The sequence below is a fragment of the Prionailurus bengalensis genome, chromosome A2, assembly GCF_016509475.1.
Source record: "Prionailurus bengalensis isolate Pbe53 chromosome A2, Fcat_Pben_1.1_paternal_pri, whole genome shotgun sequence".
NCBI lineage: Eukaryota > Metazoa > Chordata > Mammalia > Carnivora > Felidae > Prionailurus > Prionailurus bengalensis.
Window position 1 is genome coordinate 100,460,987 of NC_057348.1, and position 19,848 is coordinate 100,480,834.

Below are 19,848 nucleotides of genomic sequence, written 5' to 3' on the forward strand. Positions count from 1 at the left end.
AGAAACACGTATGGAAAATATTCAGGGCACTTTAATTTAATTGTATTTTTAATTTAAATTGAGTAAAAGCCAATAATTCCAGTGGCTATTTAAAAAGAACTCCCAGATACAATATTATAAAATTATATAAAATGAGGAAGTCATCAACATCACTGATATCTCTTTCGAGGGGGGTGGGGGCTTGTCATATTTTAGCACATTTAGAGAGGCATTTAATAAATGTGAAACCAGGACATGTCTAGAAAAGGCAAATGTCTATATTTATATATTTATATTATGTATTTGGAAAGGGGAAATATATGTATTTATGTTCAATTTTTTACAAGTGGAGAAAATACTTGACACCAAGTTTATGATTATAGTTTTTCACTTAACATTATTGCATAATTAATTTCCCATCTTATTAAGTATTCTGAAAAACTTGAGGGGCACCTGGGTGGCTCAGTCAGTTAAGCATCCGACTTCGGCTTAGGCCATGATCTCACAGTCTGTGAGTTTGAGCCCCGCGTCAGGCTCTGTGCTGACAGCTCAGAGCCTGAAGCCTGCTTCGGATTCTGTGTCTCCCTCTCTCTCTGCCCCTTCCCTGCTCCCACTCTGTCTGTCTCTCAAAAATGAATAAACATTTAAAAAATTTTAAAAAAATTGATTACTGAAGTCAGATGCACGACCATTTAAGGTTCTTGATTCATCCTGCCAAAGTGACATTCAGAAAAGTTGTAACAGACACCGCTAACAGCAGTCTATAAGAAAAACTGTTTTATTTTAGACACAAAATACTGGTTATTACTATTACATAATCTTTGCCATTTGATAGAACAAGAATGTGCAGTATTTTAAACTATACTTATGCAATTCTCAGTGAGGCTAAATTTTATTTCATAAGCATGTTTCCAAGTTGTATCCTCGTGTGCAAATTCTTTGTATGTTTTTTGTCCATTATTTTCTATTAAAATGTTTCTCTTTCACTGATTTATAAGAATAATTTATATATCAAAGTTGCATTCTAATGCTTTTCATTGTGCTTTTATGTCATAACTGGGTCTAAAATGCTTTAAGTACTCACATATATCAATCTTTTCCTCCTATTCTTTGCTTTTACATGACTAAAATTGTTTTATTTTTTTCTACTCAAATTGCCCAATGACTACTTTGGCTATTTTTGCCAATGATGAAGCCATCAAATTTATATCCATCAAAAGATTCACAGTACTTCTTATTAGAAGTAGACAAATAAGTACTTTTGTAAGTGCTATGCAATTGGGTTGGAGCCAAAGAACCACGTTGGTCTGCTGGGATTTCCAGGGGTGGGAGCATGAGGGTGGGGTTGTGGCCCAGGGAGGTAGATTGTGAGCAGGTTGGGGTAGGAAATGGTGGCAGGGTAGAGGGGTTGGGGGAGGAGGAGGTGGGGGAGGAACATTCCAGGCAGGGGGCAAAGTACACAAAGCACAGTGCATTACAGTACTTGAGTAAACTCAGGACTCAGGGTACATGGCAGAAAGGATGACAGGAAATGTGGAAGACAGATGAACTCTAGAAGGTCTGTGTGTCATGTTGAAGGGTGTGAATTTTATCCTGGGCAGCTAGAAGACACATGGTCCCTAGGCAGAGAAGAGATCTGATCACATTTTACTTTAAAAAGGTGATCATGGCAGCCAGTGGAGGGGGTTGAGGTTCCTAAATAGTTCAGGGGAAAAAGTGACACCAGAAAGCAGCAGTGGCAGTGGATGGGTAGGAGGGGCTGGCCTGGAGGGACCTTTCAGAGGGAAAATGAAGGGGGTTGGTGAGTAATTGGAAGAAAGGGTGAGGAAAAGGAGTCTCAAAGGAAACAAATGGTGATGGCACACTCTCAGAGGTAGGGAAGAATGGACTAGGCAGGCTGGGAGCTAATGAAGATCACCGGGCTCAGCTTGGGCCTGGATGGGTCTGATGCATCGAGGGGACATGTGGCTGGAGATGTCCAGTAGGCAGTGAGATGTAAGGTCTGGTGTTCAAGAGAGCAGTTCAAACTGGAGGCGGATTTAAGAAAAGCCAGTGTACAGCTGACTGTTGATGGCAGATGAGATTTCATGGAGCAAAGCCTTTCAGTCTTGTTTAAACTAGTGTATCCCCATACCCCCATTTGTTAAACATATTCTTTTCCATGTTTATAATCTAAAGACAATATTTTTTCACCCTCCATCCAACTTTACTATGATATTACATTAGCCTTTTCAAACTACAACCCCCCCCCCCATTCCCCTCCTTCCTTTCATGGCTATCCCTTCCTGAGAGTTTAAAGACCAGGAGAGAGAAGACTGAGGGCAGACACTGAGGAACACGAACATGTAAGGAACAGGTAGAGAAATAGTCTTTCTGAAGCAATTTTTGGCATGAAGTATTAAAACATCGAACTCTGCCATTGGTATTTGCCTCTTAAAAGAGTAGTTTGCTAATCTGGATGAATCTACAACTGACAGCTGTTTGGGGATATATTTGGTCAGGGAGAGAGCGTGGGTGGGAAGAAGAAAGAGGCCTTCTAAGAGCAGCATTTGTGGGGGAGCAGACTAGATTTGGTACCAGAAAGCCATCTCTGGCTACAAGGGTTCTGCTACTTGTTAGCAAGGTGATTTCAGGCATATGGCTCAAACTTTCTATCTGACTTAGCATGTCTTTCATTGAAGTATAGATAACAGTACCTCACAGGGCTATCGTATGGATTAACATGGAGTCTTGGGCAAGAGAGGGTTGTGGCCTACAGTCTGTCCCCTTCTCATTGCACCCTCTCCCCAGCAGTTCTGCACTGCATGGGGCCTGGGCCAGCATTCATGTAGTGAACACAGTCCTCAATTCTGAGCTCTGTCCAAATTCCCTGAAAACACTTTCCCCTTGCCCACCTTTTGGGTGGACCCATGCATACAGGTCAGTGCTGTCAGCTTTCCAAATGGGCCATTTAGGCAGGAAATTCTGGGATCCTGTGTGTCCAGAGTGTAATATGGGGGGGGGGCGGGCATGAGCTCAGGGTGTTCACTCTTGTTGGCCCTGAGGACTCCTCACCCAGGAAAGGGTACAGCTGAAGAAGTACTAAAGGTCCAGAGTGGGCCCTCTAAGGAGCCCCCAGGCATCTTACCCAGTAAGGGTGGTACTGATGTGAAGGAGCCTACACAGTACCAGTCACATACTAGATTCGCACTTAATGAAAATTCTCTCTTCCTTCATTCATCCTTCCCTGCTAGGCCCTTTTCTAGAATCTAGAAAGCCAAATCAGCAGAATGACACCCCCATTTCTAAGATCTCTGCCTCTTGGTTAAAAATCTTCTGCTCAATGGGAATGTAAGCTGGTGCAGCCACTCTGGAGAACAGTATGAAGGTTCCTCAAAAAATTAATTTTAGAACTACCCGATGACCCAGCAATTGCACTACTAGGCACTCATCCATGGGATATAGGTGTGCTGTTTCGAAGGGACACATGCACCCCCATGTTTACGGCAGCACTATCAACAACAGCCAAAGTATGGAAAGAGCCCAAATGTCCATCGATGGATGAATGGATAAAGAAGATGTGGCATATATATACAATGGAGTAATACTCGGCAATGAAAAAGAATGAAATCTCCAGTTCCATCCATTTGCAGCTATGTGGATGGAACTGGAGGGTATTATGCTAAGTGAAATTAGTCAGAGAAAGACAAGTATCCTATGACTTCACTCATATGAGGACTTTAAAAGACAAAACAGATGAACATAAGGGAAGGGAAACAAAAATAATATAAAAACAGGGAGGGGGACAAAACAGAAGAGACTCATAAATATGGAGAACAAACTGAGGGTTATGGGAGGGGTTGTGGGAGGGGGGGATGGGCTAAATGGGTAAGGGGCACTAAGGAATGTCCTCCTGAAATCATTGTTTCACTATATGCTAACTAATTTGGATGTAAATTTTAAAAAATTAAAAATAAAATTAAAAAAAATTCTGCTCAGGAGATAAAAGCCTAACTTGGCCCCAAGCATCACCATACATCATTTCGTCTGCTCAGGATCCACATATCTACTCCTATCATAGCATTTATCAAACTGCAGGTGAGCATCGTTTGCTTGTCTTTCTTTCTAATAGGCTGTGAGCTCCTTGAGTTCAGAGACAGAATCTTTTACTCTAGACAATTCCCCTGGCACCTACGTCAGAGCCTGACTCAGAATACATGCCCAATAAATGTCGGTGAAATGAGAGAACAAATGAATGGATGAAGGAAGCCAGGCCCTCTCCCCATGTTGGGATAGGAGGGAGGGTATAAACCAATGGGGAATGTTCCTCTGGGGATTTGACAAACATTCTCCCTGCTACTCTGGGGGAGGCATTGATGTGCACACAGCTGTTTCATGCCCATAGGCATCTGGGGGTGTCTGACTTGTGGTGAGGAAGAGCAAAGAGGAAAAGGCAAACAGGCCATAAATAAAGTATGTGTTCTGTTTGTCATATGCCCAGCTCTCATGTCTTACCATCACCACCTAAACTCCCACCCCCCTACACCTGGATTCACTTAGCACAGCAAATAGGGTCACTCTCCTCAGACCATGACCCACTGAACAATCAAAAAGAGGAAAAAAAAAAAAGAGAGAGAAGGTTCTTGTTGTTTCTCCACTCTAGGAGATGTAGTGCCTTCCAATGAGAAAGGAAGAAAAAGACTTTGCCACAGAATTTCTAAAACTTTCCCACCCTGTGGGACGTTAATGAGTCAGCTTTTTATTTGCAATGATGCGGGGAGAATAAGGAAAAGTTTGTCGTTGCCTCACAAGTTCTCTGGAATAAGTCAATCCGTACCTTAAAGTAGTCCCCATTTTGTGATGGCTGTTCTCGGAGTACTTCCTAAAGGAACCAGTCAAGGAAACAGAACTCCCATTCCGGAACGTGAAGGATCACATAGATTAAAAGTTACCTGGTCGGGTGGCTTCTTTGAAACAGCTCACCTCCTTGTTACCATGTCTAGCAGGGGTCAGAGGGAAGTAGCAGCATATCCCCACGAGGCTGGGTAAGGGTTGCCTGGTGTTATTTCTCCCTCATGCTCAGATCAGTTACCTCATGCCCAGTCAACACTGGGCTTGTAGCAGTGATATCATTTAAAAAGCAACTGGAGCTCTGCGTCCAAAGAATTCAGGCTTCTGAAGCTAAAACATGAATGTAATAATTTTGCAAATGTAAACCCTCAATTACCCTCTAGGATGGATACTCACAGTAAGTCCTGCGTCTCCCTTTGGTCCTTGTAACCCCTACTTAGTGGAAGAAGAGTAACAGTCAGTGTAGGTTGGAACAAGCTAACGTATAAAATTACACTAAGACTTTAAAAATCATTTCTTGCCTGTTTCCCTGGAGATCCGGGCTCCCCAATTTCACCTTTATCGCCTTTCTTTCCCATAGCGCCCCGTTCTCCATGCTCTCCCTTTGTAATATAGTGAAAAAATAAGTATAGAACGTAAATATTAAAGCCAAACTCTAAAATTTGGTTCGTTTGCAAGCGGCATCTCTTAAAGACCTGTGGGGCTTGTTGATACAAATATACTACCGGAAAAAAATGGCAAGCATTATATTTAGATCCCACCCCCACCCCCCAGGTACCATAATCTAATTCATGATGAGCCGGGGGTCTCAAGGTGAGGAGATCTTGAGTTACTATCAGATCGGCTGGCTACCTTCGGGAAGTTCCAACTATTGTAACATTCTAACCAGGGTTATCCAGTGTTTTCTATGTGGTATGTTGTAAGGATTTGTTCCTTTATCAGCTGGCTTTTAAGGATGAAAAAATGAGATTTTATGAAGTAAGCATGTTTATAGTTAGGAAAGGAAATGCATAAGGAACTGCTTTCAAATGGATTGTTTCCTCTGAGAGCTGTCAGGATAAATGACCAGTAGAAGTGTTCTTCTAAAGTTTATGCCAAGCTATTGAGATCCTAAACCTAAGCATTTCTCTAAGGCCCTGAAATGCTTACCTTCTGGCCAGGGAGGCCATGGCCTGTCATGCCTTTTGGCCCTGGAAAACCTTGAGGTCCTTGCTCCCCCTACACACAATATAAAGAAGGGATCATCCCATTAATTTCCCAAGACAACTCAGAAAATTCCTTGGGTCATATATACACTTGCAGTTTCAGAACAGCCTTATAACATTATCCAAATTGCAGGGGAGGGGTGCCTGGGTGGCTCAGTCAGTTAAGTGTCTGGCTCTTGATTTTGGCTCAAGTCGTGATCTCCTTAGTGAGTTTGAGCCCAGTGCATTGGGTTCTGCACTGACAGTGCAGAGCCTGCTTGGGATTCTCTGTCTTCTTTGCTCTGCTCTCTGTCCCTTCCTCTACCCTCTCAAAAATAAATAAATAAACATTAAAAAAAAACAAAACAAGTTTGGAGGGGACTATGTATGTCAGATGGGCTCGATTCTTTGCTAGGAAAAATTTAACTTCTGAATCTGGGGTAGAAGTCAAGGAGCTGATTTATAGCATTTGCCTATTTCTTTTGTTGTAATTACTCCCACCTTGGCCAATTTCAAACTGTGAACATTATATCAATCAGTTCACACATAACAAGCAGCTGTTATTTCAGTTGTGATATTAATGATGATTTTTATAAACTTCTCTACATTTTTCTATATTTTTTGATAGGCAAAAAGCATTTATTATCTTAATAATGGAGGAAATGAGGATATAACAGCATCTCTACCCAATGAATGTCAAACAGCTGTTTATATAATTACCATATACTGTTAGTTCCAGCCCTGATAATTTTTTACCATGAATCTATTTATCTAAATTTAGTACCTCCTTAATTCAGAAAATAAAAATGTATTCATTTCAAGGACTTTAACTGCCCCCTCCTGTACCTTAACATTATCTCCTGTCCCCTGCCCCTTGCTCCCTAAAGCACACAGATTTAAAGGGCTTTCATGATGTCGAGCATGAAACAGAATAACCCCTGTTCAGTATACAGTCATAGTTCTGATGCTGCTTAACTCTAAATCATTATTAGCAATGAGTCTGTGGCAAAGCTTTGTGGATTCTCCTGGTCAGGAGCTCCGGGGATTTCACTTGCTTACCTTGAATATCTTTCTCAAAGGTATACTCACCACACCTACTAGAACTGCTGAGATTCTTAATGAAAACCTCAGACTATGAAATGAGAATCAAGGATAGGGGTAGGAGTAAAATATGCATTTTGCCATGGCCTTCTAGGACTTGAGAGCCACTGCTCCAGAAGGCCAGATAGCTTGCTTGGAGACCATTGTAACTTTGAGTATTGGCATTCCTCAGCCCCCCTTCCTAGCTCATTGGCTTTCAAGCTTTTTAAAATCAACAGAACCCTTTCTTTCAAAAAGTATTAATAATATTTCAGACATAAAATTTATACTGAAGAAGGCAAACACTCACCTATATACCACCATATTAAAAGATGAAATGGTGCAGATACCACTGATATACCCTGATGTACCCAATCCCATGCTCTTGACAAGAGGGGAAATCTTTTCTGAAACTGACATGCATCACTCATATCCATGTTTTTATGCTTTAACTACATATATATATATTCTAAGACAATGGATAATATTTAACATTTTAAACTTCAAATAAGTGATATATTTATGCATTCAATTGTATTCTAAAACTTTTTAAAGCTTGGTTATTTATATTGAGAGAGAGATTGCTTGGGGAAGGAGCAGAGAGACAGAATCCCAAGTAGGCTCCACGCTGTCAGTGCAGAGCCCAACATGGGGCTCACATACTCAAACCATGAGATCATGACCTGAGCCAGAACCAAGAATAGGATGCTTAACCAGCCACTCAGGCACCCCACATCCAGTTTTTCTTAAAAAATTTTTTTAACGTTTATTTATTTTTTGAGAGAGAGAGAGACACACACACAGTGTGAGCGGGGGAGGGGCAGAGACAGTGGGAGTCACAGAATCTGAAGAAGGCTCCAGGCTCTGAGCTGTCAGCACAGAGCCCGATGTGGGGCTTGAACTCATGAACCACTAGGTCATGACTTGAGCTGAAGTTGGATGCTCAACTGAGCCACCCAGGAGCCCCTCCAATTTTTATTTTAAATATCAGCATTATCTGTTGGAAATTTGTCTGTGTACCTATACATAGTTCTAGTTTGTTAATTTTCTCTGCTGTACAGTACGCCATTAAATAACTCGACTATAATTTATTCATTATCCTAGTGATGGATATGGTTGTTTCCAATATTTCCCAGTTACAAATAACACTTCAATAAATATGCTCTTATATATCTTTGCATACTTGTACATATCCCTAAAAGGGAACCTTTTCATTAAAACAAATCTTATATAGAGGGTACAAAATAAGATGAATATAATTGGAGACTCCTTTTGAAATTGGCACAACTTTTGTTGGACCCAAGACTTGGCTAAACTTCTAGGTCCTTCTCATCTCTGCCATGTATTTCTTTTTTTTTTTTTTTTTTTAATTTTTTTTTTCAACGTTTATTTATTTTTGGGACAGAGAGAGACAGAGCATGAACGGGGGAGGGGCAGAGAGAGAGGGAAACACAGAATCAGAAACAGGCTCCAGGCTCTGAGCCATCAGCCCAGAGCCCGACGCGGGGCTCGAACTCACGGACCACGAGATCGTGACCTGGCTGAAGTCGGACACTTAACCGACTGCGCCACCCAGGCGCCCCATCTGCCATGTATTTCTAAATGCAAGGCAGGTATGGGGTTACAGTTTTGCCTCCTCAATTCATCTCCAGAGGACTTAGACCAAGTTCCTTACAAAGGTCAGATTGCAGAGAACTCATTTGCTGAAGGTCTTTTTCATCTTGGTAACTGTTGAGCCAAGCACAGTGCTATGGTAGAGTGGGCCCAAAGTAAAGGCTTGTGCAGTATTGTGCATGGATGTCTCAGGCCTGAGGACACCCACCCCAGAAGAAGGAGTGGTGCCTCTGTTCGTTCTGTTGGTTGCTTCAGTGGTGATAGGAGACAGGCAGAGATCGCTGGTCTTCTATACTCCGTTCACATTCAAGAGAGAATAGTCTTTTCTCACCCAGGAAATATGGTGGTATTGAGAGCCCCAGAACCTTGGATAGGGATTGGTGCCACTTAAATAAGCCTGAGACAGTAAATCCGCATTCAGATTCCAAGCTGGATATTCAAGCAGGAGAAAGGAGAGGAGAAAAATCTGTTCTGTTTCCGAAGATTGCACAGCTAACACAGGTATGAAGAGGAATAGACAGGAATATGTGGAACACAGACCAACCTCATTACACTTGCTGAAAAACGTGCTCTAAGAGTGGATGTGCAGCCTCATCTTGAATATGAAGGGTAGAAGGGTCTGTCTACATACAGACTGGGTGGCCAGCTCACAGAGTCATAGGCAGGGTGGTGGGAAGATGCCTGCCTGAGATCCTGCCATTCTCTGTTCTAATTAAAAAGAAAGTAAGAACCAAAAGTTATATGAAGTGTATCATCTTAAGACAGGTGTGTCGGTAAGGGATACTTTGGCATAGATTAGTTTTCTCATATTTTTTTGTGGGCGTGAAGGAAGACATCTTTATTCGACCAGGTAACTGGTTGAAAGGTAGCTTGAAGGTGTCAGGAAGATGCTTGAGACCGCTGCGACCTGATTTGGGGGGGAGGGGCTGGTCAGGAGGTTTCCTAGCCAGGTGGAAGGGGATTGAAGGCTCATGAGAGAACACTAGAAGATCTACAGTAGGCTTTGTCCCAGCCCTGAAGGACAGAAGAGCGCGGGAAACACAGCAGCTAGGACTGGGATATGATAGCAAATTATCACTGGGAATTACAGTAGATGAAGCGGGTCCAGAAAGAACTTGACACCTTTCTGACAATTATTCAGAATAATTATGTCTTTTACAACTTTTTGGATCCTATGACAGCTAATATAGATGTCCAATAGATGTTTATGACTAACTAGCTTCCTTTAAGAAATTACACAATTTCCTAGCAAACTTAAAAGCTACTGTGGCCTCACTGCCAAGCCCTGAGGGAAAAACCTCAAAGTAGCCTCTAATCACGTCAGGATCAGTTCCGTGGTCAGGAATTTATTTTGCATTACTTCACATTATAGATATTTTAATGTAATTGTTAACACTGTAGCTATTCCAGGCAGCTGGGTTTCCCTATAAAGAGGCCCTTTTTTATCCCCCTTTTAATTATCAGTTTACCTTCAAAATACTTGAAATCTTACTATAACTTTCAGACTGTACTATCTGGCTAACAGCAAGAAGACCTCTTAATTTGGCAGAGGTGAATGCTCTCCAGTCATCTGTGTTTTTCCTTACAAGTCTCAGGAAAATGATACACAATTATATCAGCCTGGATCAGTTGCAACTACAGGAAAGAACCTGTCTATCTGAAGGTGTCATTAAATCCAAATTTCAAACCCAGTTTCTCAACCACCATATCTCAGCCTTAGATTTTCATTGTTCAGATATTTAAGGTGCAGTAAGAAAAAAAAATCAAACTCACAGATGATCAAAAACTATAAAATGAACTTCTGGCTTCCTTTTAGGGAAATTTCTAGAAACTAGAAAAGGCTGCTTTCATTTTTAAATCCACAGTAAAAAAAAAAAGCTAACTAATCTATGAAAGCACAATTTTTTCTCAGAGCATCATAGACCTGTGGTTGCAGCACAACCACCTAGCTCAAAATCTAAGGAAACAAAGGATCCTCTAAGGAGAGACAGGGCACAGGTAGTTACTTAGCTGCTGGGGACACCAGATGTCATACAAGCTGGTAAGAACTTAGTGAAAATTCTTAACCAATGGCTGAGTGTGGGCTAGTGTAAGAAGACAGGACCTCTGGGAGCTCCAGACACAGGGGAATTTATACCCACTCTCTCATGAGCTCTTTGGGGGCCTCACCAGTGCTCATGAGAGAGACTGGGGACAGGGCGAGTCCCAAAGCTTCCCTAGTGGTGCAGGCCCAGGGGAAGGAAGCAGGTAACCCCTGTGAAAAGCACAAAGCCTCTTGTGGGACAAAAGTCTTAAGCTTCTGGGGGAAGTACAGCAAATGCTGTCACCTTTAGGGCATAGATGACCCATGGGAGCTGGAGGTAGGAAATAGAATAAAACTTGCAGGCATGGGTCCCAGATTTTTGGAGATGTCCTAACTACTTGGAAAGGGTCAGGAAACCCTCCTCATTAGAGGCCTCTTATGCATTTGCTGGAACTTGTAAAACTGTACACTTAAAAGGTAAGTAATAAGATTATAAATACTCTTTTACTAAACAATAAGAAGAGTCTTTTAAAATGTAAAAAGAATTAATAGAACACTTGGCGAAATGAATAGGGTCTATAGAGGAAATAGTGTAGCAATGATAATTTTTTGATGTTTATAATTTTACTGTGTTATGTAGGGGAATGTAGTAAATATTGATAAATTTTGAAGGTAGGGAGTACAAGATCAGTCAAGCAGGCCTTTGAATGAAAAGCAGCTTGAAGAAAGAAAGCAGTATTAGATTAAGATGTTGACTTAGTGGGTAAATGGCAGAGTTAGCAAGACATGGTAACCTGCCTGAATAGTCATCTAAGTATTTGGCCTCAAATCCAGGAACCATTCTGTATTGAAAGGGATTATTTTCTTAGGCTTTAAGGAAATGGCTAGTTCACTTTAGATGGAAAATAGTATTTCTCTGGTGGCCTACAGAGTACATATAATTGTACATGTAGACAGAGGAGCTTATCTAGGGGCACCTGGGTGGCTCAGTCGGTTAAACATCTGACTTTGGCTCAGGTCATGAGCTAACAGTTCATGGGTTTGAGCCCCATGTCAGGCTCTGTGCTGACAACTCAGAGCCTGGAGCCTGCTTCGGATTCTGCGTCCCTCTCTCACCCTGCCCCTCTCCCAGTCGTGCTCTGTCTCTCTCAAGAATAAATAGACGTTAAAAATTAAAAAAAAAAGAAGAAGAAGAAGGAGCTTATCCAGGGACCCTCTAGAACAATCTAATGGTCTGGCATTTTGGCACCTCTCTCCTTCCACCTAAATTCCAAGCATAACATTCTTCTGTTACAACTAGCAACTGCCAATGATTTGTGTGTCTACATGTGAAGGACTGAGCCAGGTAATCAGAGAGCTGGACATATTCTTATTTAATCGCTATAATAACCTGGGGACAAGTATATAAGTGCTAAAACTTAGGCTTTGCAATTCTTCCCCATCACCTTGGATTGTATTTGATTTCACAGCAATGCTTTCTTTGAACAGTAAATCTCTCCAAAGGTGGTTCTCCCAGAGGCTCTGATTTTCTTCGCTCAGTTCTGTCTCAGCACAGACTAGAACCTAAGCAGTTTCTCCATCTGCAGCCTGAAAATCAAGAGCCTCTAGCTTCTTCAAATCCTTATCTTTGTGGAATTGAACTCCTTTAACTTAGTATCCCATCTTGATATGTTAACATTCCCTAACACAGGCTAAGACAGCCTAATGCTTGTCCCGCAAAGCAGCCCACTTGGTTGGGAATACAATCAGTGGTTACATTATTTGTGATCAGGCGAGCCTTCTGCTGGAGCATAGCCTAGGCTCACCTGGTACCTGGCCAGAATATCGTCCTAATGGGCCTAAATGGAACAACATGGCTTCATTATACTTGATTTTCATTCAAATGGTGATTGAGTCCCATTGTGTCCCATGAGAGGCAGAGAAATGGTTTACTTTTTATAGATTCAGGGACTGATTGTGAATCTGTTCCTAAAAATGGTTTAAAACCTGCACCATCTGTTCCTCCCCTCCTCTCCATGGCCCGCAATTCAGGGTCTTTTTTTTAATAATCTAAGAAGTGTCAGCCATGTACAGCAAGGGTTTTCAAAACAGCTCCAGTGGAAACTTCCATGAGTTGGACCAAAATGTTGCTGACGTTAATATTGATGGCTATATTCATTTCCTATTATTGCTGTAATGAATCACCACAAATTTGGTGGCTGAAAACAACATAAATTTGTTCTCTTACTGTTCTGGAAATCAGAAGCACAAAGTCAGTTTCACTGGAATGAAGTCAAGGTATCGGCAGGATTGGTTTCCCCTGGAGGCTCTGAGGAGAGCATCTGTTTCCTTGACCAAAAAGTTCTAGTGGTCACCTGTATTCTTTGGCTTGTGGTCTCTTCCTTCATCTTCCTCCACTCCATCCCTGTGTCCACCGTCACATCACCTCTTCTGTAGTCTCTTCTGCTTCTGCCCCCCTCTTATAAGGACACTCATGATCAGACTGAGGGCCCACCCAGACAATCCAGGATCACGTCCCCACCTCAAAATGCTCAACTTAATCATGTGTGCAAAGTTTCTTCTGCCATAGAAGGTAATATTCACAGACCCTCAGGATTAGGACATGAACGTCTTTAGGGGCCATTATCCAGCCTACCCCATTGGTTTTTTCCCTATTCATGCAAATACGTGTATATGCAATTTAGTTTATACTCTAGGGGTGCTAAGGTAACATTTGAAATACCATAATCAGTGGGCCATACTTTAAAGACAGGTGCTTTAACACTCACTCTCTGAATTTGCTCCAGAGGGAAAACAGAAACAATTTATCCTTGGGGAAATAAGAGGTATTCAAGACCTGTCATAGCTAGGAATTTTGTGCAGATACCTTACTCCTTGCACGAATGGGGTAAAAGAGTCAGCCAAATGCTTTGGTAGGGCACCCTAATTCTAGAACTCATTCAAAACAGGTGCCTTCAACCCTCATCCCATAATGAAGAGTCCCTTCACTGATTTAAAAGGTTAAGTGGTCCAATCATGAGAATATGGTTGTATTTATCTTAGAGAAATCATTTTATGCAAAGTGCTTGTCAAAGTGCTTTAAAGAAAACCAGAAAATTGGAAATTGGACCAGGCTTTGGTGCATGTTTTTGTGCCTCCTTATTAATAAGTAGCAGAACATTGGGTAGAATTCTATCTGAAACTTGCTTTCATTAAAACACACAATCCGATAGCAAGGTTGTCTAGGAGGAAGCAAGTAACTCCTACCAACCTCTAATCTTCAGGGGCTACTGAGAGTCATCAAAAAGATTCTGACAAATTTAAATGTCCAAATTGGCCTTGCTCAGCTCACAACACTCATAGCCAAATGTGCTCAATTTGGGCATATTTCCCTCCAATCCTTTCTCTTAAACTTTTAGTCCCTGCTTGCATTTTTCTGTTTATATCTGCCAGCAGATGTTAATAGAGTTGAACAATCAGCACATGAATATTCACAAATGATCTCAACAGTCAAGCCACCAAGCTGGACTGTTTGATTGCTTTGTGGACATATGTGCTCCCGGTTATGATTTTCTATCTGACTGTAGAATTTGGTCCTATTTTCCAATAATAAAATTGTTCTTAGCATAAATGTCAGAATTGAATACATTGATAAGTCATAGTGCAAAGACCTTCATGGCTTTAAGGGGCTTTGCTGGATCAACTCAATTGTACACATTAACTTTGTCTGCCTAAGTAGCCTTCTGTAAAACCTGCCAAATTTCATGAAAATCTTGCATGGCATTTGGCTACACTTACTGCATAAATGATACATACAAGGAGACAAGGTCAGCCTCTGCTAGAGACAGGAGACTCTGGAATGCTCCCCTTGCTGGCTACCTGCATAGTCCAGGCTCCTGGTTTCCCTCCTGCCGTTGACAATTTGCATTTTACTTCTCCAGTATCTCTTTTGGTGCTCTCTGTGCCCTCAAGGTAGATGTCTGCCATGGTCCTTACTTTTGTTTTGCAATATTATCCACGTGCCTGGCATTAGTAGTGACCCTACGAGGATAATCTCCACTTTGCTAATCCCCAGTCTCACCCCAGTCTCTCTGCTCTGGGCCTAACTTTATATCTGCTTTCCAGAACTTTCCACCTGCTAGCCATATCAGAACCAAATCCATCAAATACAGAAATTCTACTCGGCCAAGCCTGCTTTGTTTTCCGCCTTTCCCTCTTTGACTCCAGGCTTGGGGTTCTCTTCGTGTCCTGAGCTTCTGTGTCCTCTCTAAATACCCTCATTCCATCTGTGGGCCAGTCCTGGCCCACCAAACACATCCAAGGAGTTTTCCCTGACCCACTCTCGCCCCAGCCATGAGTAATACCCCACAGCATGCCACACCTCTCCTGTGGCACATGTCTAATGGGTTTGGGCATGCACATCTTTCTGTCCTACTTAAATTCCCAAAGTAGATTCTTCATCTTCTTTGTCTTTCTACCTTCCGAAGTACCCATTTCAGGGCCCTGCATATCCAACTGAGCTAGATGGAATGGATGTGGAGGCCTGCCACCTTGTTGGTAGAAGTTGTCTAGACACCATACACCCTAAATTCTGTTTTTATGTTCACAAATCCTCCACTCCCAACACACACACACACACACACACACACACACACACACACACAGGTAACGAGGTGCCTCTCTGGTTAATATAAGGCAAATTCCATGATAAGCTTTTGGGATCAATAGGGAAAAGAGATAACAAAAAAGATGTGTGGAAGTGCTGGCAGAGACTTCACGACGTGGGTGCTGAAGGGGGCACTTACAAGCACGTCATCTGGCCTGGAGTGTGTAGCTGTGTCCTGACCACTTTAGCAGTGCGGCCAGGGTGTGGGGACGGCAGGAGGTGCTGATCTGTATGGCCACAGCTGCTGCCACAGCAGCGGGACAGGGGGCCTCCTGCTGCGGGGCCTCCTAGCACAATGGTATAAGGGTCTAAGTCTGCTGAGCATAGAGATGCCATGAAATGTTGTATGCTTTTCAATTCTACTTCTCTTTTCCATGGCTCAGTTGTTTAGCAGACAAGAATGGATCCAGAAGTAGTGAAAAGGGCAAAGCCTCTTTTCCGCTGATTTAATACGAGGGCAGGCTGAATAATGGCCCCAAAGAAATGCAGGTCCTAATGCCCAGAACCTGTGACTGTTATATAGAAAAAAAGTTTTGGCAGATGTGATTAAGGATCTGAAGAGAGATTTTGATCTCTTACTCAAGAGATTATCCTGGATTATAGAGGTGGGTCTTCAACGCAGTCATAAATATCCTTACAGGGGCGCCTGGGTGGCTCAGTGGGTTAAGCATCAAACTCTTGATTTAGGCTCAGGGCACGATCTCACAGTTCAGGAGCTGGAGCCCTGTGTGGGGCTCTGCGCTGACAGCATGGAGCCTGCTTGGGATTCTCTCTCTTTCCCTTTCTGTCTGCCCCTCCCCTTGCCTCTCTCTCTCTCTCTCTCAAAATAAATAAATGAACATTTAAAAATAAAATAAATAAATACCCTTATAAGAGGGAGGCAAAGGGAGACTTGACAGAAGAGAAGATCATGTGATAGTGCAAAGCAGAGTCAGAAAAGATGCATATCACTGGCTTTGAAGACAGACAAAGGGACCATGAGCCAAGGAATGAATGCAGGAGTGTGGCTCTAGACACTGGAAGAGCAAAGAAATAGATTATCGGCGAGACTCCCTGTCAACATTTGGTTTTTGCCCCGTTAAGTTTCATTTTAGACGTCTAGGTTCCAGAGCTGCAAAAGAGTAAGCTGGTGTTGTATTAAGCCACAAATGTGATAATTTGCTACAACAGCCAGAGGAAACTAACAGAGACACCGACGTTCTCATTTCTCCCACTTGTAGCAGATCAGACCACAACACATGGCATTTTGCATTAAATTACCAAAAAATAATTTGTCTCAGAAATCGTTTGTATTTCAAATGTCACAAAGTGACAATTCTAATATTAAAATGAGGAGGCCGTGAGCAGTGCTTAGGGTTGCTCTGGGCTTTGTGGAAAAGTTTGAGAAGCTGTGCTTTTCAGTAGCCTTTCTCCCTTCAGGAGAGGAAACAATGTTGAAAAATAATATTTCACACACCAAAGGGAAGGTTGTTCAATATAGCACATCGCTTTTGCAGGACAGTTGGAGACTGGTAGAAGAAGATTATGAGCTACTAAGGATAATGGTTCAGAATGAATAAATCCATCCCTTTTAAACCTGCCTTGGTTCAGGGCGCATGGGTGGCTCAGTTGGTTGAGAGTCCGACTTTGACTCAGATCATCATCATGGGGCTTGTGAGTTTGAGCCCCGTGTCAGGTTCTGTGCTGACAGCCTGGAGCCTGGAGCTTGCTTTGGATTCTGTGTCTCCTTCTCTCTCTGCCCCATCGCCCCCTCGCGCTTTCTCTTTCTCTCTCTCTCTCTCTCTCTCTCTAACAATAAATAAACATAAAAAAAAATTTCAATCTGCCCTGGTTCAGATTCACCTCACCCATGGGTTAAATTGTTACAATAGTTTAATGCATGCCTTTACTTCAGCTCATGTACATCTATACTAAACATTCTCAGTTGTGGGGCCAGAGAGAGAGATGCTAGCATGCAAGGGAGAGGATATTTCCAATGGCACAGCCCACCTCTTACCCCCACACCACCATCTAAAAAGGGAACAATGAGTACAGCTGAGGATGGAGTGTTGTGGATGTGGGAATGGTGTGGAGGCAGAGGAATGAGAAGCCCTGCCCCAAGCTGTCACATACTAAAACATTCAGCTGGCCAGGTCACTCCTGTCCTTAAAAAGGACAAGGTTTACACCCAAGACAAATAAAATCATGTGTCTAGACAAAGCTTACACATAGGGGTTCATAACAACATTATTTATGACAGCCAAAAAGTGGAAATAGCCCAGTGTTCATCAATGGACAAATGGACAACCAAATATTGTACATCTCTACAGTGGAATATTATTTGGCCACATAAAGAAAATTCTAGTACAACATGAATAACCTTTTTTTTTTCTAAGTTTTTATTTAACTTCCAGTTAGTTAACCTACAGTGTAGTATCAGTTTCAGGTGCACAGTGTAGTGATTCAACCCTTACAACACCCAGTGCTTATCAGGGCAAGTGCCCTCCTTAATCCCCATCAATATGGATGACCCTTGAAGACATGATTCTAAGTGAAAGAAACTAGCCACAAAAGACTACACACTGTGTGAGTCTGTTTATAAGAAATGTCCAGAATTGTCGAATCCATGGAGACAAAAAGTAGATTAGTGGTTGCCAGGGACGAGAGGTTGAGTGGGAAGGGAAAGGGGAGTGACTATTATGGGACAGAGGGTTTCTTTTGGGGATGATGGCAATGTCCTAAACTTAGGTTGTGTTGATAGTTGCACAAATCTGTGAAAATACGAAACTTCACTGACTTGTTTACTTTAAACAGGTGACGTGTATGGTATGTTAGTTATATCACCATAAAACTGAGTTTTTAAAATAAACAAACCCTTCCAGGGTTTTCTATCATCAGCGCAATGGCTCTTCAACTTTGGTATACATCAAAAATATCTGTAGAGTTGTGAAAACAAAGATTACTGGCCTTCACACTAAAAGTTACTGATTCATTATGTCTAGGTGGGGCTCAAGACCTTGGATTTTTTAAGTGTTTATTTGTTTTTTGAGAGAAAGAGGGAGAACGCGTGCACACACACAAGCAGGGGAGGGGCAGATAGACAGGGAGACAGAGGATCCTAATTGGACTCTGCACTGACATCAGAGAACCCAATGCCAGGCTTGAACTCAGAAACCATGAGGTCATGATCTGAGCCAAAGTCCGATGTTTAACTGAGCCACCCAGGCACCCCAAGAACTTGCATTTTTTTAAATATTTGTGTATCTTGAGAGAGACAGAGTGAAAGAGAGAGAGCGTGTGCATGAGTGGGGGAGGGGCAGAGAGAGAGGGAGAGACAGAATCCCAAGCAGGTTCTGTGCTGTCAGTACAGAGCCTGATGTGGGGCGTGGTCCCATGAACTGTGAAATCATGACCTGAGCCAAAATCAAGAGTCAGATGCTTAACTGACTGGTCTACCCAGGTGCCCCAAGAATCTGCATTTTTAACAGGTTCCTAGGTGAGGCTGATAGAGCTGGTGGGGAGCCCCTTTGGGAATCACTGACTGATAGGCTCCAGCCGAAGCTCTTTAGCTTGGCCCTAATGTCCCTTTACAGACTGGCCCTGCGTGTTTTACCAGTTTATTCCTCTAAAGTCTTCCTCTCATCTTAACCTTATCTCATAAAGATCTAGTTCTAGTTGGGATGAGCACTGGGTGCTGTATGGAAACCAATTTGACAATACATTTCATATTAAAAAAAAAAAAAAAGATCTAGTTCTAGTTCCCCACCAAGTTCTGGCCATCTATTACACACTGGGCATTGATTCATCCCTAGCATCTAGCCCAGTGCCTGGTGCATAGAAAATGTTAAATTAATGATTTAAAAAATTTTTTACATTTATTTATTTTTGAGGGACAGAGAGAGAGAGACAGAGCACAAGTGAGTGAGGGGCAGAGAGAGAGGGAGACACAGAATGCAAAGCAGGCTCCAGGCTCTGAGCTGTCAGCACAGAGCCTGACGTGGGGCATGAACTCACAAACTGTGAGATCATGACCTGAGCTGAAGTCGGATGCTTAACCGACTGAGTCACCCAGGTGCCCCATAAATGTTCAATTAATGTTTTTAAACCAGTGGTTGGTCCCAGACCACCCCAGCACCCTTCCATCTCACATGAACAGATAACTACCTCCTCCTAAAGTCAATGTTACCCCCTTATTGAAATCCCCTGGGATAGGGGCCATAAAGAAAAAGGAATAATAAAGCAAAATAATACTCATGAGGTATAAACCTTAAAATTCTAAATATACCAAACTATGTAAGCCATGCATCCTTGGGCATGTAGCCAAAGAGAAGATTCTAATTAGAGTTAACTGGCCTCAGTATTCACCAACTTTAGAAACACCAAGAGGAAATGCATGGTGAGAGTCCGTTACATACTTAACATGAACAGAAAAGTACAGTAGACAGCTTTATACATAAGCAGAAGGTAGCAGCTCCAGCTGTCACAATGAATGTGTCTTGACTGTCACACTTTTA

The 19,848-nt window shown here is 42.3% G+C and overlaps 1 protein-coding gene across 1 annotated transcript in view; it reads right to left on the bottom strand.

The window, feature by feature from the left end:
• Positions 1 to 19,848, bottom strand: part of COL28A1 (collagen type XXVIII alpha 1 chain) — a 176,473-nt gene that overhangs the window by 21,410 nt on the left and 135,215 nt on the right. Inside the window, exons 28-30 of the mRNA XM_043588947.1 lie at positions 5,959 to 6,027; positions 5,331 to 5,411; positions 5,206 to 5,241 (exon numbers count right to left, since the gene is read on the bottom strand). Of these exons, the coding sequence (XP_043444882.1) occupies positions 5,206 to 5,241; positions 5,331 to 5,411; positions 5,959 to 6,027 (186 nt within the window). The remainder of the gene's footprint in view (positions 1 to 5,205; positions 5,242 to 5,330; positions 5,412 to 5,958; positions 6,028 to 19,848) is intronic.